The sequence below is a fragment of the Mytilus californianus genome, unplaced genomic scaffold (genome assembly GCF_021869535.1).
Source record: "Mytilus californianus isolate M0D057914Y unplaced genomic scaffold, xbMytCali1.0.p SCAF_6, whole genome shotgun sequence".
NCBI classification, from domain to species: Eukaryota; Metazoa; Mollusca; class Bivalvia; order Mytilida; family Mytilidae; genus Mytilus; species Mytilus californianus.
In genome coordinates, this window is record NW_026262712.1 from 91,487,849 (window position 1) to 91,511,317 (window position 23,469).

General features: G+C 33.4%; 2 protein-coding genes across 11 annotated transcripts in view; one reads left to right on the plus strand and one right to left on the minus strand.

Moving 5' to 3' along the window:
- The window catches only part of LOC127706347 (uncharacterized), a 349,955-nt gene that overhangs the window by 297,625 nt on the left and 28,861 nt on the right, over positions 1-23,469 (minus strand). The gene's annotated exons all lie outside the window — the stretch shown is intronic.
- The window catches only part of LOC127706360 (tumor protein p53-inducible protein 11-like), a 123,538-nt gene that overhangs the window by 95,999 nt on the left and 4,070 nt on the right, over positions 1-23,469 (plus strand). For 8 of the 10 annotated variants that reach the window (XM_052210935.1, XM_052210931.1, XM_052210934.1 and 5 more), the window contains exons 2-5: positions 397-490; positions 4,689-4,796; positions 5,906-6,008; positions 12,041-12,142. In XM_052210935.1, coding sequence (XP_052066895.1) covers positions 397-490; positions 4,689-4,796; positions 5,906-6,008; positions 12,041-12,142 — 407 coding nt within the window. Of the gene's footprint in view, positions 1-396; positions 491-4,688; positions 4,797-5,905; positions 6,009-12,040; positions 12,143-14,569; positions 14,728-23,469 lie in introns of all 10 variants that reach the window. The other 2 variants (XM_052210932.1, XM_052210941.1) reach the window with 1 other exon arrangement.

Here is a 23,469-nt window from a genome sequence, read left to right on the forward strand (position 1 = left end):
CATCCAAATCCATACATACAATCTCATCCAAATCTATACTTAATCAGATTTAAATGACTTATGGCATGAATGCAAGATACATGTCAGCTTGTGCTACTGGGTCAGAGTGAGAAGGAGGCAGTTATACTTTTCTTTTAATCCTGTGCAATGAAAGTCATTACACTATCTTCATAAATAAACAAAAACGTTGAGTAAAAATGTTTAAGACAGTAACCCAATGACGTAAGAAATCATGTATTCTTTATCAGTATCGTCAGATCATATGTTTTCGTACGTCATATGAATTCGTACTATGCATGCTTTTTCAATGGGAATTGTGACATCACAATGCATTTTAAATAGCACGAAAACCAATGATACGTGGATAATATTGTACCATGTTGTTTTATTTTTTAGAAAACATAGCAGTGGTGATCTCCATAGTCGTCTAAAGACCAGGAAGTTACTGGGAGTCGGGGAAACAGATGATGGGGATGTCCATAGGTCAAAGGTAAGAGCACAATATCTAGAATAGTTATGAATGAAAGGTGATATTGGAGTAACCAGGGTGTATACCTCCTTGAAATCAAATCAACAGCACACAACAGCACTCAGTTTGTTCATAAATAGATAAATATTTTTATTATTGGTTGAGTCTGTACCTACTGGAATGACTTTTTTGGCCTATTGTTAGCTCTGCAATGTTACCCACATGATCCTCCTGTCTTGTGTACAGGAGTTGTGCTGTCCAATATTACTGACAATGTTGAGTATCCTTTTGATATCTATACTATTAAATTTGGAGACCAAAATTTTTTAGCCGGTTTGTCTCCGAGCTGACGATCGTCTGAAGTATTATATAATAATAAATAGTTAGTGTATGTAATGTACTTTATAACTTCATATAATAATTGCTTTAATTAGCGTAGCTTAATTAATTAAACCCCAAATAAAGTTCTGTAGCTGGTTCCTTACCGTCTACGTTTTGTAAGCAGGCGGAAATGGTTTTGTATTCAATTTGTCTTGACAACTTGGCCCATGGCCTACTCCCCCAACCCAAACACTCTCACTAATTATTACAACTTGCATCACTTTATTAAACTCGCACCACTCAAAAAAAGAAAAAAGAAATTTAACAAACTCGAAGAATCTATCTATATACTATTAAATTTGGAGACCAAAATTTTTTAGCCAGTTTGTCTCCCAGCTGACAATCGTCTGAAGTATTATAAAATGATAAATAGTTAGTGTATGTAATGTACTTTATAACTTTATATAATAATTGCTTTAATTAGCTTAGCTTAATTAATTAAACCCCAAATAAAGTTCCGTAGCTGGTTCCTTACCGTCTATGTTTTGTAAGCAGGCGGAAATGGTTTTGAATTCAATTTGTCATGAACTTATGACAACTCAGCCCACAGCCAACTCGCCCAACTCAAACACTCTCACTAATTATTACAACTTGCATCACTTTATCAAACTAATGCACCATTCAAAAAAAAAAAAAAAGAAATATAACAAGCTCAAAGAAATGTGTTTAAATCACTAGATTGTTTTCTTCATCTCTTCGTAAATTCCCCCTTTCTCGGAGCCCCCGTGTCACACAGAAACAGAACTAGCACTCAAAAAAAAAAAATACTACAAACTCACACCACTGAAGAAATGTTTTAAATCATCAGAGAGTTCTTAATTGTCTTCTATTAGTTATTTCCTCCATTCTTGGAGCACCCTTATCACATAGAGACTTGATTTGACCTTTCGAAAAAAAAAAAATACCACAAACTAGCACCACTGAGAAATGTTTTAATCATCAGTGTTCTCAGTTGTCTTCTTCTCTGAGATATTTCCTCCGTTCTAGGAACACCTGTGTAACACCAAGACAGAAGCTATTAATTGGACATTCAAACTCCTATGGAAGAAGAACTGACAAACTAATCAAATATCAACATAATGCACCAGTGCATAAAAACAGTTTGAGAAACACAAACCCAAGCTGTGTATCACCATAAACATTTCAAGTAGTCTTCAACACGCGCTTGCACGTGTTTTTTCTAGTATTATATATATTATAGAAAGAATTTATATATGAAATCGTCTTATTCTTCTGAGGAAAAGCATCTTATTTATTGGAGACAGATCTCTTTATCAAATATGTTTAAATATGATTGATACAAATCTGTCATAACAATAGAGGCTTAATGAAATGGATAATGTCCAGAACTAATCCATGGTATAAAAACAACTAAACTTTTTGTAGAATTAATGACAAAAATAATAAAATAAACAATTTAAAATGAAATAGGGAACAGTCGAGTTGTATCAACACTTAAAGGGAAAAACATTATTAGCTCATCTGGTTCAAATGTGCATTTGAGCTTGGCTCATCCCTTATCATCCATCCTCATCCACTTACTTTTACAAAAATCTTCTCTTCTGAAACTATACCTTGCTTGACCATAACTATCATTTGGGTATTTAGTTTTTAAAATGTGTTCAATAGATCTCCTTGCCAACCAACATGGCCACTAAGGCTAAGAACAGAACATGCGGGTAAAAGACATTTATAATCCATTTTCATTACACATGCAGGTATAGACAGAGAAAATCAGACAGGGTAGAAATGTTCAGAATGGCACAATCTAGCTACCGTCCATTTAGACAAAAACTGTCACACAACTCCTTTTAGGAGTTATTGCTTTTAAATGACAAATTTATTTCTTCAATTTTTTGGCAAACTTTGCAATTATCTTTTAAACTATAATATGCAAAGTATAACCCTTAGGGTAAAACTGATCAGTAGGATAAGATCTACAAATAAGTCAAAACAATCATAATAAATTATTATTAATTATTAATTGCTTTTACGACAGTGTTCCATTTGTTTTCTCTTGTCTGTTTGGTCTTGAAATACAACATTTTTAGCCAGGAAATTGAAGTCTTACAATGCACTTTTTAGGTTAATGGATTGTGTGTTGTTACTGGTAAATCAGAGTTCAAATGAAGTGGATCAATTATTGGTCACGGTACAATCTTCAACAATGAGAAAAACCCATACCGTATAGTCAGCTATAAAAGGAACTGACATGAAAAATGTTATGAAATGAAAGGTTATTAATCTTGATAAGATATTTTTATTGGAAGTCCTTGTGCTGATTTATATGTGTTGATGAATGGTACTATTACTAGATATCTCATCATAAATTCATTTTAATGAATAATATATATCTTTAAAGGCTTTGAACTATCAACAGTATCATAACAAATTGCAGCATTCAGTTGTCCAATTAAGAATTGATAGTCACAGAGTTGAAGCCATCAGTAATATTTAATGGAATCTGATTAAATGTTAAATCATCCTTGGTATCTCTTGTAGATAAAATGACACATAGATGCTTAATGTTAAATGGAAGTAGAACAGAACACTTTGGTACATTGAAACTGATGTACAAACAAAAGCATGTGTTTAACTCTAAACAAGTGTCTTAATTGAACCCTGTATTTAAACAAAAATCTGTCTAGTAAACTGTACAGTGGCGGATCCAGGGGGGGGGGGGGGGGGGGGGGGGGGGGGTTCCGGGTTTGAACCCCCCTTTTTTTGACGATCAATGCATTTGAATGGGGACATATAGTTGGAACCCCCCTTAATCCTGGGTTGGGAACCCCCCTTTTTAAAATGGCTGGAACCGCCCCTGCTGTAAGTAAGTCACCAAATCCCTATCTTAATCAAGATATATTTTCCAGTCCAAACATGGTTTGATTTACACAGGTAATTAATTACACTAATATTGTGCATACACATACAAATACAGCATTGGAAAATATCTGTAGTATCTTAAATCTTCAGTCTTATGTTCAATTTTATGCTCTAAGTCACAATTAAATTTTCCAGGGAAGATTTTGTCTTGTATAATTATATATGTAAAATAAGATCAATGACTTTCAGTTGTATCTGGAATTCTCCTTTTTTTTTGTGTTTGTCATTTGATGGCCAATTTGGATTTTCCATCAAATTATGATGTAATTTTGCCTAATAAGTTTGTCTGGGACCTATTGATTTATAGTCCAATAATGATTATAGCATTAAAAATAAACTTGATTAGGATTTGGACAAATAAACAATGGAAACTTTTCTGTATTATTTTAGTGTATTTACATTATGAATATATCTTTTAATTTGTTGCCTCACATTTGTTTATTACGGTGACACTTGTAAATGATTGATTGACTGATTGCTGTTTAACACCACTTTTAGCACTGTTGGCTATTTCATGGTGGCCAGTTTTTGTTGGTGGAGGAATGTGGAGTGCCTGGAGAGAACTACTGTCCTAACAATCCTAGTCAATTAAGATTGGAGTCAAATGCACCTGCCATCTGCACGACTCGAGCTCATAATCTTAGTGTTGACAGGCTAGTCATACAGTAGTTGAACTACTTAGACCACTTGGTCCTGGAGACCCCCCTTGTAACAATGATAAACTGTAAATACTGGACCTAGTAATTTATAGCGTATATTAGTTAGGGGTAACAATCTACTCTATCATTCTATCACTCTCTCAGTAATATCACGTTGATAACTTTGTGTAAAGTATCCTGTGAGTCTCTTATTATGTGTCGAAAATAAGTTTTCTGTTCCAGTATATAATGACACTTATCTTCAAATGTATTATTATTATATTACTAAAATGATGAATATATCTTTCTATTTTCAGTTGAGTCAAATATTAGGTCACAGTGACCAGTTGTATGTAAGATTACCTCCAGGATTGAAGATTTGGCAGCTCATCCTTGCCTTAATATTTACTGTTATTGCCTTGTGGGTAAGTTGACTGATAAAGAATTTTGCATTTTTATGCCCCTGCTGTTAGGTGGTTGGACGTTTAATATTACTGTTTACTCTAAATTTGTCCATATATCCTTCTAAAATTAAAAAAAACTTGTCAGGGATTTTTTCATCTTGCCTACAGATATTGACTTGATAAACATTCTGGGGTATTATTATTAATCAACACATCTAGGTATTCCTGTTTTCATATCAATTTATAACTTATAAATTACTTCAAATTCTTTAATAGGACATGTTTTCTCTGATTTATTGTGGTATTCTCTGAATTCTATATTCTGCATTGACTTCATGCTTGTGATTAAGTTCTTAATGAAGTTTATCAAAGTCTTGTCTTGCCAATTATTATCACTTTTTGCCCTGTTTGTACATTACATACATTGTCTTCTCTTCAACAGAGTGAATTATACAATCATGAAAAAGTTGCCAATTAAAAAAAATGTTACATAAAAATTGCTTTTGACTCTATCTGATCTTAATTGACTAGGATTGCCAGTTTTCTTGCCGAGGTCTGTTGTTCACTCCAGGCACTCTAGATTGAGTATTAAAATAAAAACTGCTAAAAGGATTTCATTTCCTTAGCTTGCCAGTGAAAAGGACTAGGCAGATCCCTAAGAAAATTACACTTTGATAATGCCACTTTTTCACCCTCCATGTTAAAACTGCCATTTAATACCTAAGAAATCCTTATGTGGTTCTCAGATATGATGTGAAAGACACTTGAGATCTTTAAGTTTTTTTGGTAATTATAAGCTTTAGGGAAATTCAGTAGTGTATTAGCAATTGTTTTATTAAGTTACTCAGTAGTGTATCAACAATTGTTTGATAAAGTTGAATATCCACCATGTATTGAATATCCACCATGTATTGAATATCCACCATGTATTGTAAACATGTGACAGGTTCAAAAGTTCATATTGATGAATCAATGTCAATTGCAGTATCAACACAAACCAACATCTGTGATGGTGCCTAAGGGAATTTCAGTAATAAATGTGTTTATTTTAACTATATGTTCTATATACTTGATTATGAATTATATATTATAGAATTTTATCTGATTATGACTTTTCTTATATATTTCAGGCTTTTATATTCCCTTCACATTTATATGAGACAACATTTGGAGACACTAGTGATGACAAACATCTTGTTCTGCCAATACGTCTGTATGGTATCACACTTATATGTAAGTTCTCAGGCAACAAACACCTTGTTCTGCCCATACATCTGTATGGTATCACACTTATATGTAAGTTCTCAGGCTACAAACAACTCGTTCTGCCCATACGTCTGTATGGTATCACACTTATATGTAAGTTCTCAGGCTACAAACACCTGGTTCTGCCCATATGTCTGTATGGTATCACACTTATATGTTAGTTCTCAGGCTACAAACACCTCATTCTGCCAATACGTCTGTATGGTATCACACTTATATGTGAGTTCTCAGGCAACAAACACCTTGTTCTGCCTGTACGTCTGTATGGTATCACACTTATATATAAGCTCTCAGACAACAAACACCTTGTTCTGCCCATACTTCTGTATGGTATCACACTTATATGTAAGTTCTCAGGCTACAAACACCTCGTTTTGCCCATACATCTGTATGGTATCACACTTATATGTAAGTTCTCAGGTTACAAACACCTCGTTCTGCCCATACCTCTGTATGGTATCACACTTATAAGTAAGTTCTCAGGTGACAAACACCTCATTCTGCCCATACATCTGTATGGTATCACACTTATATGTAAGTTCTCAGGCAACAAACATCTCATTCTGCCCATATTTCTGTATGTATCATACTTATATGTAAGTTCTCAGGCAACAAACACCATGTTCTGCCCATATGTCTGTATGGTATCACACTTATATGTAAGTTCTCAGGCTACAAACACCTTGTTTTGCCCATACATCTGTATGGTATCACACTAATATGTAAGTTCTCAGGTTACAAACACCTCGTTCTGCCCATACCTCTGTATGGTATCACACTTATATGTAAGTTCTCAGGTGACAAACACCTCGTTCTGCCCATACATCTGTATGGTATCACACTTATATGTAAATTCTCAGGCTACAAACACCTCGTTCTGCCCATACATCTGTATGGTATCACACTTATATGTAAGTTCTCAGGCTACAAACACCTCGTTTTGCCCATACATCTGTATGGTATCACACTTATATATAAGCTCTCAGGCAACATTCACCTTGTTCTGCCCATACATCTGTATGGTATCACACTTATATATAAGCTCTCAGGCAACAAACACCTTGTTCTGCCCATAGGTCTGTATGGTATCACACTTATATGTAAGCTCTCAGGCAACAAACACCTTGTTCTGCCCATAGGTCTGTATGGTATCACACTTATATATTAGCTCTCAGGCAACAAACACCTTGTTCTGCCCATAGGTCTGTATGGTATCACACTTATATGTAAGTTTTCAGGCAACAAACACCTTATTCTGCCCACATGTCTGTATTGTATCACACTTATATGTAAGTTCTCAGGCAACAAACACCTTATTCTGCCCGTACGTCTGTATGGTATCACACTTATATGTAAGTTCTCGGGCAACAAACACCTTGTTCTGCCCATATGTCTGTATGGTATCACACTTATAAATAAGTTCTCAGGTGACAAACACCTCGTTCTGCCCATACGTCTGTATGGTATCACACTTATATGTAAGTTCTCAGGCAACAAACATCTTGTTCTGCCCTGCATCTGTATGGTATCACACTTATATGTAAGTTCTCAGGCAACAAACATCTTGTTCTGCCCATACGTCTGTATGGTATCACACTTATATGTAAGTTGTCAGGCTACATACACCTTGTTCTGCCCATATGTCTTTATGGTATCACACTTACATGTAAGTTCTCAGGCAACAAACAACTCGTTCTGCCCATATGTTTGAATGGTATCACACTTATATGTAAGTTCTCAGGCAACAAACACCTTATTCTGCCCATACGTCTGTATGGTATCAAACTTATATGTAAGTTCTCAGGCAACAAACATCTTGTTCTGCCCATACTTCTGTATAGTATCACACTTATACGTAAGTTCTCAGGCAACAAACACCTCATTCTGCCCATACTTCTGTATGGTATCACACTTATATGTAAGTTCTCAGGTGACAAACACCTCGTTCTGCCCATACATCTGTATGGTATCACACTTATATGTAAGTTCTCAGGCAACAAACATCTCATTCTGCCCATATTTCTGTATGGTATCACACTTATATGTAAGTTCTCAGGCAACAAACACCATGTTCTGCCCATATGTCTGTATGGTATCACACTTATATGTAAGTTCTCAGGCTACAAACACCTTGTTTTGCCCATACATCTGTATGGTATCACACTAATATGTAAGTTCTCAGGTTACAAACACCTCATTCTGCCCATACCTCTGTATGGTATCACACTTATATGTAAGTTTTTCGGGCAACAAACACCATGTTTTGCCCATACGTCTGTATGGTATCACACTTATATGTAAGTTCTCAGGCTACAATCACCTTATTCTGCCCACATGTCTGTATGGTATCACACTTATATGTAAGTTCTCAGGCAACAAACACCTTGTTCTGCCCATACGTCTGTATGGTATCAAACTTATATGTAAGTTCTCAGGCAACAAACACCTTGTTCTGCCCATACTTCTGTATAGTATCACACTTATACGTAAGTTCTCAGGCAACAAACACCTCATTCTGCCCATACTTCTGTATGGTATCACACTTATATGTAAGTTCTCCGGCAACAAACACCTCGTTCTACCCATACGTCTGTATGGTATCACAGTTATATATAAGTTCTCAGGTGACAAACAGCTTGTTCTGCCTGTTTGTATATTAGTAAGTTCTCTCATTTTCATATTGATTTTGATGTTTAAACCTTGTTTACAGTAAACAGAGTGAAAAAAAGGTGTGTTTTCCTTAAAATTTGGTTCACATGATAATCAGTTCATTGCTTAATGTTAAGTTTTTGTGTTTTGGTCTGTTTTTTTCTTAAACTATAAGCAACAGGTCATCTATCTTTGGTGTATGGAATGATTGTAATGTTTATATGTCTGTCTGGCAGGTATCATCTGATCTTGACCTCATTTTCATGGTTCATCGGTCAATGATAAGTTTTCGTGGTTAAGTTTAGTTTCTTAGATCTATATTTGATATGTCAACTATATTTGTTTCATGGAATGATTGTAAAGTGAATATGTCTGTCTGAGAGTTGTCTCATTGGCACTCATACCACATCTTCTTATATCTATGTCTGTCTGGCAGGGTTCATCTGACCTTGACCTCATATTCATGGTTCATTGGTCAATATAAAGTTTTCATGTTTTGGTCTGTTTCTTGTATACTATAAGCAATAGGTCAACTATATTCAATGTATGGAATGATTGTACGGTGTACATGTATTTCTGGCTTGGTTTGTCTGACCTTGACCTCATTTTCTTGGATCATGATAAGTTAATGTAATACTTGTAGTAAAACTTTATATTTAGGGCTATCAACATAAAATCAATGGTAGTAAAGCAGGCAAGACATTTCAGCGTGTGCACTCTTGTTTTTGTGTTGTTTGGTTGCAGTCTCATGTACACCAAACATCTCCCTTTTGGGCTTTTCTAACTGAGATTTGGCCTCCAAGAGTACTAGAAGAGAGTTCTTCTTAGAAGAAGCATGTCGCCTGCAGGGAAGTCAGTATTAAACTTTTTTCTTCCTTTGTCATTATATACACCATATGATCAGAGATGTTGATTCAGCTGGTATAAAATGATAAATGGTTAGCAATCAATATTTCGAAGGACAATTTTCTCCATAATGCCCTATAAGTATTGTGTGATTGGCATGGAAACATCAAATTATGTTGTCATCAGATCTTCTTCTAGTTTTTACAAAAAGGAAATTAACTTGTGAAATGAGTTTATGCCTTTCTTAGGGTTGTGAAAAAAATAATGGGAACCACTATAAGTTGATTTGTAAAAGTGGCATGCATACAAATGAAAATAATTATTGTTTTCAGATTTTATTTTCTCGTGTTCTGGATAACTTCTTTATAAGCAATAAACATTTATACTGTATTTTTGTAGATTTCGATCAATTTCAATTTCAAGCTAGGGGTGAACAACTGTTTTATATAGTTAAAATGTTATTTTGTGAAGAGAACTTTTACGTTGTCTTATATCTTAAAAGTAAAGATTAAAGTATGACACGTGCAATGTTTTTGTTTATTTCATGTTATGAAAAGCAAAAGTAACTGTGTTTCTGTTCATATGGGGAAGCCATGTTATATGCTTAATTTGAGATTTTCCTATTACTACACTAAAAAAGGATACTTTAGAGGTCACGTTATTTATTAGTTGTTGTTATGCTGCAGGAGTCAATGCTGAGTGTTTACTGGAAAATCCATTTTGGACCCTTTTCAAATTGCATTTTTATGAATGTGTTCAATAAAGATTTCAGTCTGAATTCAAATTTCTCACATTTTATGAGATTCTTTCATGTTCATTCTCAGTGTGCTTACAAAGATAATAATGACGGGGTAATTTCTTTCTCTTTAGGATGCATAAACAGAATTAATTTGTCCAATAAAATCTTTATAGTGCTACATAAAATTTTGAAAGACCTTGTTGAGTTTGTAAAGCTTCCTTTATGGTTGAATAAGAACCTGAATTTCCCTATACTTTACCCACATAAAGAAGTGCTGATACTATGCATTCTATGATATCATTTTTAAATTCAAAAATGGCCTTGCTGATCCCTTACTCCTTATATATACCTGTATCCAGATTTTGAGTCTACATGTTTTCGCTCCTCTCTTGTACCTCAGATTTGATTATAGATTTGAAATTGACGTTTTGTTATCGGTTAATTAATTTATAAGATTTGCTGTAATTCCGGGCTATGTCTCATTAAGTCAGGTATTGTCCTAGAAGTAATAAGATAATTGATAGTTGTGGTGTAAATTTTCTCAAGAATTGGTATATTGAAATCAATTATGGTATAAAATATTCAGAATTGAAAATGTGCCGTGAATTCCTCATTTATTTCAATTAGATGGATAAATCAGAGGTTTTCAGGTCTTGGTTAATTGAATACCACAAATCATTGATCTCCTTAGAAAACTTTACTTTTAAAGTCATACTTATTCACTGTTCTTCAAGTCTTTGGTTGCAATAGGACAATGGTCTTTGATCAGAGTTTTTTTAATGACATATATGCTCATACATATTGATTTAAAATAACTATAGAAGACAAATACACCAGTTTACTCATCTTTGAAAAGATTAATATATATAGAACTTGTTCAGTGATATAAGCATACATTCTAATTTTAAAAGTAATAACTTTGAAAATGCCATAAAGATTATCAAAAGATCAACTGTTCAAGATTCAGCCAAGACAAAATACTAAAAACACTGGATGCTTGGCAGTATGAACTTCTTCAGAATGAGTGATAACATGTTATAGGGAACAGTGACGGGTAGATTCTTATTGTTTTGGGGTTATTTTTTGTTATCCTTATTTCAACATCATCCTTTCATTTTATGGAAAAGTTACTGTACTAAGCAGGCATTGTTTTCTGTGAAACCAATATCCACAGTACCCACTTTGTTTGGGTGCTTAAAACTTAATCCATTTTAGGTGTAATTTCGTTCGCAAAAGTACTTGTACTTGGAAAACACTATATTCATATGATATTTGGTGAGACTGGCACTAATAGACAAACTCTTCAACAGACAAAAAGATAGAAAATACAGTTGTATTATGATATGATCTTTTATTATACATGTCAAAATGCCAGATTTTGATTGGTTAATGCGAGGGAGACAATTTACTCTATCCCATGGCAAATACTCTATTACCCTTCACGGAGACGCTTGCTCAAGTGTACACTTTGATAAATACGGATGATTGTTCAAGACGACATAGTTTATTACTTTGAATTTGAAATTTAATAGACAGTAATAACAGAACATTCAGTATAATAAATTAGATAAAACATATCTGAGAGGGTGATAGAGCAGATTGTTACCCCTCGAAAAGACATTGTCAACCTTGGCTTCGCCTCAGTTGACAATGTTTTCTCGGGATAACAATCTGCTCTATCACCCTCTCAGCTATGTGTTATTTATATATTATTTTATTTTATTTTTTTCTTATTTTGATTTTAAAATTTGTTAATATTTTTCAGGTTTGTCGCTGGTATTCTGGTTCACAGTAAAAGCTGTTGATAAAGAACTAATTCGTCTGTTGTTGTTGTGTAGTATTATATACTTCACCCTTCATACAATTGGTAAGGTCAAAGGTCAAAATTAAACCAATGTAAAAAAGATGAATATTTGTGTCAGTGCTTACAATTAAAGACTGTGCATTGACACATAAATGATATTTTAATCAGAACTATGTCCACTAAAAACTAGTCCTTATGCAAGTGTTTTAAAAATAGAAAGGTATATTTAATAATTACCACAACACTCAGATCAAGTTCAAATTTGGATGGCATCACTTTTACCATTCTTGAGTTATGTCACTTTATAACATTATATGCAAGCGAGGGCATCATCTGTGTCCCATGGACACATTCCCCATTTATTATAAAACGTATATCATAGGTTTACATCAGCAATGTCTTAGAGAAATTCTAAAATCAGTGCTGATCAACTATTTTTTAAAGAGTTATATTTCCAAGAGCTGCTCTTGGAAATATTAATTATATAGAAAATTTCATTGTTAGCGCTCTCATGTCTACAATTCTTGACCATCAATTATTTTCAAAAGAGTTACACCCCTTGGAAACACTAATTATATGGAAAAATACATTGTTAGATCTCTCATGTGTACAATTCTTGCCAGATTTTTATAAAATTTATATCAGCAATGTCCCGGACAAGTTCGAAAATCAGTGCCCATCAAATATTTTTAAAAGAGTTATGCCCCTTGAAAATATTAATTATATTAGAAATTGCATTGTATTTGCTTTCAAGCATTCATTTAAAAGTTTTTTTAGTCATTGTCCTTGGATAGATAAAATATGTGCAACGTGGGGGACATTAAAACTAGGTTCTTTTATTTGATTTAGTTCATTTAGCTAGAAACAATTTAGATAAATAATTTTCTTTTTGTGACATATCTGTGTGTGAAATATTGTCATCCAAATTTTTAAATTTACCAGTAGTTAGTGGATGTTTTCCTTTGTTCAATGTGACCCAGTGAAAAGTTTTGCAACCATTTTTCTGGTGTATTAATTTGATATCTTTCTGAAAAAAAATTGCAATATCCTTAAAAAAAATTGGCATCTTATATGTAAATTATCATGTTATTTAAATTAATTTAATCAGAAAAAAATGACTGATTCTGTATGAACCAGTTAATTATACTCAAATATGTATTTTTTAACATCAGATTAGAATCTTCATAATGAATCATTTGAGTAATATCGAAGTACCTTGTTGAGTTTTGTGGATGTCAAATGATATTCATCTATCAATAAATCAACATATCCATTCCTATGCAAATAAAAAGGGTGTACGAGTTGAGAAGATGTTGCTTCATTCCAAATCATTAACCACTGGCCAAAGAATCACCTTTTTTTTACCAAAAAATAATCATCTCATCAGCCATTTTACTTTTAAACTACCAGAAATAGGATTTTTTTTTTGGAGGGTTGGAGGGCTTTATCAACTTCCAAAAATAAGATAAAAAATTAGCTCTTTGATCACATAGACAATGCCTTGTCAGAAAATATAACATTTATTTTTATGAGCTTTAGAAAAGAGAAGAAAAGAAAGGTTTGTCTAGCTTTTTTTCTGTTTTACAGCAAAGATGGTTCACTAAAATTTTATATTTTCTAATAATGTAAGTGCATTATATATAATTTGTATCCTGCAATTTAACACGTGACACCTCAATTTACAGTTTTTAAAATTCTAATTGTTGTGTTTGATTTTTAATGAAATCAACATTGCATAGACAGGGACCACAAAGAGGCTCAAAAATTAACTTTGACATAAACAGTAATTCGAATATAACTTTTCACTCAAAATAAGTCCAGGAGATGATATATTATTTGTATAAGAAAGTCACATAAGTATTTTTAAAATAAAATTACTAATTGCAGGATAAAATTAAATATTCTGGCTGTTTCTTGTTCAGCTTCAGTGATGGTGCCATTTTATATTATGTGCTGTTTTTGTTCTTTATTGTATGTTTCACCAATATTTGTATCACTTGATTTGAAAAGGTGTAAATAGTTTATAGGTCAAAGGTGTTATACACATAGAGTACTTTACAGAATTTATTCTTCAACTTGAGTAAGCAAAATACATTATGAAAATGATTAAAAACATGAACTTTGGACATTGTCCAGTAAAAGAACATCTACAAATACATTGATATATAACCAACTGCATATGTGTTATTTGATGGCTTGCTTCCAAACTAAAATGATTTGTGAAATAATATTTATTGGAGCCTTAAAATAAAACTTACTTAGAATAACTGCTTGTTCTTGCCTTTAAATGAAAAAAGTCTAAATTTTAATTCCAAAATGAAGAAAATGTTTTTTTTTAAAAATACTTCCAAAGTCAGTAAAGGATATTTGGAAAAGGAGAAATCTGGTGCATGCTTGTTCCTGCATTGATTCTTTATTAAATTAATCAGCTTATATATAACACCTCTTACCTATAAAAGATGCTATACCTTAGCTCTGTGGTATTTATAGTTTCAGCCATATGTGTGCCGTTGTCAACGAGTTTTTGTGCTATTCCACTACTACTTTTGTGTACTAGACTAGTCGCAATATGTATAAGTAGTTACTTCTACTGGATAATGACAAGAGATTGGCGACCCAAAGATCAATGGAAATTATATCGGACACAGGTATCCATCTGTCGCATCCTTATTAGTCGCTTAGTCTGTCTTTATTTATCATATTCGAATGGACAAATATCTTTTTGTTTTTATCTGCACATGCATTTATCTCCCTTAATTCACAAAATTGATTACTGTAATGAGTTAGAATTGTTTCCACAACATATTTATTCCTTTTTTTCAGGTTTTGACATTGTTGATTGTTTATATTGCTTGCTACATTAATATAAATAGAGTGGAAACTCCTAAACTGATACATATTTTTTATACCCCAACACGAAGAATTGGTATTTCTTTGGTTTCTGGATGATTATTAAAGTACCACTTGACCAAATCTTAGGTACTTTGAAAATAATGTCATGGATCATAAAATACATGTCAAAGTTGATAAATGTATTAATGATTTTGATATTTACCATGCAAGAGTTATTCCCCATAGTTACATTATTTCAAGAGTTTTCCCCAGAGTTATCTTAAATTATATTATTTGGGTTTCCAGGTGATAATGAAAGTACCATTTAACAAAATCTTTTAATCTTTTAAGATGTTATGAAACATAAAATACAGGTTACATTCAATTAAATTTTGGTTTTGTGTATAATCGTTATAAAAAAATATATAGGACCTAGGGAATATTACAATACTGTACAAATTTTGAAACCATTTTTTTATGAAAAACAACTTTTCAAGATTGTGGGACACACAAAATGTTGTAGTAAGAATTTGATCTCAATGACTCTCAACATATTATTCAGTCATGAAAAGTTCAGCAGACAAAAAATGTCAGATTGATCATTATTGTTAAGGTGCAATGCCAATTTTGATTGTGATACATCTTACCTGTCTCTAGAAAATATGTACAAGGTTGGAGCATTTCCACTCTTTTAGATGCATGAATTATGCATGACAGTAAATTAGATTTCAAGCTGAAGTCAGAAGTGTTTTTCTTAATTGTAATGTTTTTTTTTCTAAATTTGCTGTAATGTGTTAATTTTCTGCTTGTATTGAAAAAAAAATCATAAATGAGTACTAGTTTTGGTTTTGTGGTAAAATATTAAGGAAAGCAAATATTGGAAACAATTTGACTCATTATGGACACATTTAGAATTCATGCACATTTTACTATGAAGTGATTTACTTAAATGTCTCTTTGCTTGCTACTTTATTCGTTATAAAAATGAGATTCTGGATTTATACTTTTCCAGGTTTGTTTTTTTATTATGCCCCCACCTTAGTGTAGAGGGCATTAAGTTTTACCCTTGTCCATCTGTACGTCCGTATGTCTCGAAATTGGTTTCCATTCTCCAACTTAGGTTTTCTTCGACCAAATGTTATGAAACTTATGCACATTGCTTATAACCACAAAACACAGATCAGGTTCGAATTTGGGTGGCATCACTTTTACCTTTCTAGAGTAATGCCCTTTACAAATGGAAAAATAACTTCATTTTGCCTTAACCAAATGTTATGAATTTTATAGACAATGCTTATTAACACAAAACACAGATCAAATTTAACTTTGGGTGGCGTCACTATTATCGTTCTAACTTCTAGAGTTATGCCCATTTACAAATGGAAAAATTGCTGAATTGTTCGTTTCCGTCCTCTCACTAAGTTTGCCTTAACCAAATGTTATGAATCTTAAACACAATGCTTATTACCACAAAACACAGATCAAGTTTAAATTTTGGTAGCGTCACTATTGATGATCTAGAGTAATGCACCTTTTAAATGGAAAAATTGCTGAATTTTTCGTTTCAGTTCTCTTACTTCAGTTTGCCTCAACCAAATGTTATGAAACATAAATACACAATGCTTATTACCACAAAACTTGGATCAAGTATGAATTTTGGTAGTGTCACTTTAACCATTTTTATGCCCCCGCCATATAGGAGGGGGCATTAAGTTTTACCCTTGTCCGTCCGTACGTCCCAAAGTTGGTTTCGGTTCTCTAACTTTTTTTAATTTTGGTGGCATCACTTTAACCGTTCTAGAGTTATTCCCCTTTACAAATGGAAAAAATTGCTGAATTTTTCATTTCTTTTCTGTAACTTTAGTTTGCCTCAACCAAATGTTATGAAACGTATACACAATGCTTATTACCACAAAATACAGATCAAGTTTGAATTTTGTTGGTGTCACTTTAACAGTTCTGGAGAAATGCCCGTTTACAAATGAAAAAATTGCTGAATTTTTCGTTTCTGTTCTCTAACTTAAGGTAGCCTCAACCAAATGTTATGAAACTTATATGCAATGCTTATTACCACAAAACACAGATCAAGTTTGAATTTTGGTGGTGTAACTTTTACTGTTCTAGAGTTATGCCCCTTTACAAATGGAAAAATTGCTGAATTTTTTGTTTCGGTTCTCTAACTTAAGTTTGCCTCAACCAAATGTTATGAAACTTATACACAATACTTATTACCACAAAACTCAGATCAAGTACAAATTTGGGTAGTGTTCACTTTTACCGTTCTTCAGTTATGTCCCTTTATAACTTAATGTGATATGCAAGCGAGGGCATCATCTGTGTCCCATGGATACATTCATGGGACACATTCCCCATTTTATTTATTTATTTTTTAAATATAAAGAACATATGGTTTGCCTCTCCTCTTTAGTTAAAATATACCTATGATATCATGTTCCTTTTACTTACTAGCAAGCTCTGATAATTTTTCGTGCAATGACATGGAAAAATAAGTTGATACCTAGTGCCGGCCATTAAATAGCAATTCACTTCAAAAGAACAAATAAAACTAAAAAGGCCTGTTGTCACTACCAAAGTTTTCTTGTACAAGTTTTTGGCAAAATTTTGATGGATTTTTTATAGTGACAACAGTCAAAGAAAACTTTGATCAACAACTTTGACGGACTTGGAAGGAATAGAATCTCATTCTATTTTTCATGAAACTTGGATGAACTTGGATGTGAATTATCCAATCACAGTGTAGTTTTTTCTTTGACTAAGTTTTTGATAGTGACAACGGACTGACCAAAGAAAACTTTGACCAAGTTAACTTTGATAATTTTTATACTTTTAGGATTTGTATAAATGTAGACCACTTAAATCTCTGTAGCATTATAAGCACATCTACTGATTCAAAATAATTGAAGCATTATAAACACATCTACTGATTCAGAATAGATTGTAGCATTATAAACACATCTACTGATTCAAAATAATTGTAGCATTATGAACACATCTACTGATTCAAAATAGATTGTAGCATTATAAACACATCTACTGATTCAGAATAGATTGTAGCATTATAAACACATCTACTGATTCAAAATAATTGTAGCATTATAAACACATCTACTGATTCAGAATAGATTGTAGCATTATAAACACATCTACTGATTCAGAATAGATTGTAGCATTATAAACACAATTACTGATTCAAAATAGATTGTAGCTTTATAAACACATCTACTGATTCAGAATAGATTGTAGCATTACAAACACATCTACTGATTCAGAATAGATTGTAGCATTACAAACATATCTACTGATTCAAAATAGATTGTAGCATTATAAACACATCTACTGATTCAGAATAGATTGTAGCATTATAAACACGTCTACTGATTCAAAATAAATTGTAGCATTATAAACACATCTACTGATTCAGAATAGATTGTAGCATTATAAACACATCTACTGATTCAAAATTGATTGTAGCATTATTTAAACAGATCTACTGATTCAGAATAGATTAGCATTATAAACACATCTACTGATTCAGAATAGATTGTAGCATTATAAACATCTACTGATTCAAAATAGATTTACTCTCTCATCAATGGTCTATATTTTTAGAAGTGTTCAAATAGTTGATCTTTAAAGGAAGGAAAAAGAATTTCTGCATTATATTCACACAATGTCCATTTAGATACCAGCCTTATACATCATTAGAGCAAAACTTTTTGCAAATCGTAATAAAGTAGTATTCTCTTTGGCACATTATTTATAAATAAAGCAACAATAGGTACCTTTTTATACCACATGAAAATTTTAAGAATCACAAACAGTTACCTGTAAAATAGGCAAAATGGTATTGATTAATTGATTTGAATTAAATAAAGGCAAGCAAATGGACAAGATTTACGTATAGTAGTTATAATATATAGTAGATAGTATAACGAAAAACATTTCACTCTAATTTGTCCATGTTTGATATCTAAAATAATTCCTTATGAGAAATTTTGTAGTTTTGTATTAGCGGCTAGACCAATAGCCTTGATTATCCAGTAGAAAATTGTGATATGTTAGAATAGAAATTTGTTGATATGATAGAATAGATAAGCTTTTTTCTAGCTATCAGCGCGAGCATGCATTTATATAAACCGCTTGATTCAGTCTATGTAGATGTCCTTGTCGACATATGTTACATTTAGGGAGGGATTAAATATGTACTTGTTTTCATTGATTTTTTTTTATCTCTTTCGTTTTTTATGTACAATTATATGATCTTGATTTAGCCCATCATTTTATTTATTTTAAACCTCATTCCAATACACTGGTTTGAACATTTCAAACCTAAAAAATGGAAGATTTCACTTAAAGGGGAGGGAAAGTTTCTAGAAAGAGGTGTGCCATGGCACCTATTTCTTTTATTTTTTCATATCATTCTGGTGGTGACTGGAAGAAATTGTGACTTTTTTCTCCAAATTTTGAAATTTGACATCTTTATTAGGAGGCACTGCCCTTCTGATGGAGATTTAAACATTTTTGGAAAACAATTGGAAATTTGCAATAAATATTTTGACAATAATCTCTTATGCAAAGAATAGCAGAAAGATTGCTTATTTTTTTCATTTTAGGCAATTTTTTACTCATTTTTTCAGAACTTATCATTATTTTTCTTACATGTACACCATCCGGTAAAATCATATGTACTACCATTTTGTTAACTTTTATTGGACAAGTATTGAATGTTAAGAAAAGTTCATGCCAAGGAGAAGGCCTATATCACTACATGTAACTCCTATATTAACTATCATATTTCTAGATTTCAATAGATAGCTGTAGTAATAAGATTGGATGGCCTTTGTTCTATAGTAATAAGATTGGATGGCCACTGTTCTGTAGTAATAAGATAGGATGGCCACTGTTCTATAGTAATAAGATTGGATGGTCATTGTTCTGTAGTAATAAGATTGTATGGTCATTGTTCTGTAGTAATAAGATTGTATGGCCACTGTTCTATAATAATAAGATTGGATGGCCACTGTTCTGTAGTAATAAGATTGTATGGCCATTGTTCTGTAGTAATAAGATTGGATGGCCATTGTTCTGTGGTAATAAGATTGGATGGCCATTGTTCTATAGTAATAAGATTGGACGGCCATTGTTCTGTAGTCATAAGATTGGATGGCCATTGTTCTATAGTAATAAGATTGGATGGCCACTGATCTGCAGTAATAAAATTGGATGGCCACTGTTCTGTAGTAATAAGATTCGATGGTCATTGTTCTGTAGTAATAAGATTAGATGGTCATTGTTCTATAGTAATAAGATTCGATGGTCATTGTTCTGTAGTAATAAGATTGGATGGCCAGTGTTCTATAGTAATAAGATTCGATGGCCATTGTTCTGTAGTAATAAGATTGGATGGCCACTGTTCTGTAGTAATAAAATTGGATGGCCAGTGTTCTATAGTAATAAGATTGGATGGCCACTGTTCTGTAGTAATAAGATTGGATGGCCAGTGTTCTATAGTAATAAGATTCGATGGCCATTGTTCTGTAGTAATAAGATTCGATGGCCAGTGTTCTATAGTAATAAGATTCGATGGCTATTGTTCTGTAGTAATAAGATTGGATGGCCACTGTTCCGTAGTAATAAGATTGGATGGCCAGTGTTCTATAGTAATAAGATTGGATGGCCATTGTTCTGTAGTAATAAGATTCGATGGCCAGTGTTCTATAGTAATAAGATTCGATGGCTATTGTTCTGTAGTAATAAGATTGGATGGCCACTGTTCCGTAGTAATAAGATTCGATGGCCATTGTTCTGTAGAAATAAGATTGGATGGCCACTGTTCTGTAGTAATAAGATTGGATGGCCACTGTTCTGTAGTAATAAATTGGATGGTCATTGTTCTGTAGTAATAAGATTGGATGGCCACTGTTCTGTAGTAATAAGATTGGATGGCCACTGTTCTGTAGTAATAAGATTGGATGGCCATTGTTCTGTAGTAATAAGATTGGATGGCCACTGTTCTGTAGTAATAAGATTGGATGGCCATTGTTCTGTAGTAATAAGATTGGATGGCCATTGTTCTATAGTAATAAGATTCGATGCACTGTTCTGTAGTAATAAGATTGGATGGCCATTGTTCTGTAGTAATAAGATTGGATGGCCATTGTTCTGTAGTAATAAGATTGGATGGCCACTGTTCTGTAGTAATAAGATTGGATGGCCACTGTTCTATAGAAATAAGATTGGATGGCCATTGTTCTGTAGTAATAAGATTGTATGGCCACTGTTCTATAGTAATAAGATTGGATGGCCACTGTTCTGTAGTAATAAGATTGAATGGCCACTGTTCTGTAGTAATTAGATTGGATGGCCATTGTTCTGTAGTAATAAGATTGTATGGCCACTATTCTATAGTAATAAGATTGGATGGCCATTGTTCTGTAGTAATAAGATTGGATGGCCATTGTTCTGTAGTAATAAGATTGGATGGCCACTGTTCTGTAGTAAATAGATTGGATGACCACTGTTCTGTAGTAAATAGATTGGATGGCCATTGTGCTGTAGTAAATAGAGTGGAGGGCCATTGTTCTTCAGTAATAAGATTGGATGGTCATTTTCCTGTAGTAATAAACTTGGATGTCTATTGTTCTGTAGTAATAAGATTTGACGGCCATAGTTCTTTAGTAATAAGATTGGATTGTAGTAAAAAGATTGATGGCCATTGTTGGCCATTAATAAAGTTGGATGGCTATTGTTCTGCAGTAATAAGATTTAGTTGGTTTTAGTTCACCTGGCCCTTCCAAGTGAGCTTTTCTCATCACTTGGCGTCCGTCGTAAGTCGTCGTCGTCGTCGTTAACTTTTTACATTTTGAACTTCTTCTAGAGAACCACTGAATGGAATGAAACCAAACATGCCATGAATGTTCCTTATGAGGTGTTGACCAAGTGTTGTTACTTTGTAGCCGATCCATCAACCAAGATGGCCGCCAGCGGGGGACTTAGTTTAACATAGGACCCTATGGGAAATACATACAAATGTCTTCTTTTAGAGAACCACTGTATGGAATGAAACCAAACATGGCATGAATGTTCCTTATGAGGTGCTGACCAAGTGTTGTTACTTTGTAGCCGATCCTCATCCAAGATGGCTGCCAGCGGGGGACTTAGTTTAACATAGGACCCTAAGGGAAATACATACAAATGTCTTCTTTGAGAGAACCACTAAATGGAATGAAACCAAACATGGCATGAATGTTCCTTATGAGGTGCTGACCAAGTGTTGTTACTTTGAAGCCGATCCATAATCCAAGATGGCCGCCAGTGGAGGACTTAGTTTAACATAGGACCCTATGGGAAATACATACAAATGTCTTCTTTTAGAGAACCACTGAATGGCATGAAACCAAACATGGTATGAATGTTCCTTATGAGGTGCTGACCAAGTGTTGTTATTTTGTAGCGGATCCATTATCCGAGATGGCCGCCAGCGGGGGACTTAGTTTAAACATAGGACCCTGTGGGAAATACATACAAATGTCTTCTTTTAGAGAACAACTGAATGGAATGAAACCAAACATGGCATGAATGTTCCTTATGAGGTGCTGACCAAGTGTTGTTACTTTGAAGCCAATCCATAATCCTAGATGGCCACCAATGGAGGACTTAGTTTAACATAGAACCCTATGGGAAATACATACAAATGTCTTCTTTTAGAGAACAACTGAATGGAATGAAACCAAACATGGCATGAATGTTCCTTATGAGGTGCTGACCAAGTGTTGTTACTTTGAAGCCAATCCATAATCCTAGATGGCCACCAATGGAGGACTTAGTTTAACATAGAACCCTATGGGAAATACATACAAATGTCTTCTTTTAGAGAACAACTGAATGGAATAAAACCAAACATGGCATGCATGTTCCTTTTGAGGTACTGACCAAGTGTTGTTACTTTGAAGCCGATCCATAATCCAAGATGGCCACCAGCGGGGGACTTAGTTTAACATAGGACCCTAAGGGAAATACATACAAATGTCTTCTTTTAGAGAACCACTAAATGGAATGAAACTTAACATGGCATGAATGTTCCTTATGAAGTGCTGACCAAGTTTTGTTATTTTGAAGCCGATCCATCAGCCAAGATGGCCGCCAGCTGGGGACAATGTTTAACAAAGGACCCTATGGACAATACATACAAATGTCTTCTTTTAGTGAACCACGTACTGAATATATTGAAACCAAACATGGCATGAATGTTCCTTATGAGGTGCTGACTAAGTGTTGTTACTTCGCAGCTGAACCTTCATCCACGATGGCTGCCAGCGGGGGGACTTCCTTTAACATAAGACCCTATGGGAAATAAATACAAATGCTTCTTTTAGAGGTGCACTGAATGGAATGAAACCAAACATGTCATAAATGTTTCTTATGAGGTGCTGATGAAGTGTTGCTACTTTGTTGCCGATTTACTGTTCAAGATGGCCACCAGGATTTTTTTATTAAATAACAGGACACATATTAAACCAAATTTGGCCTCACTTATT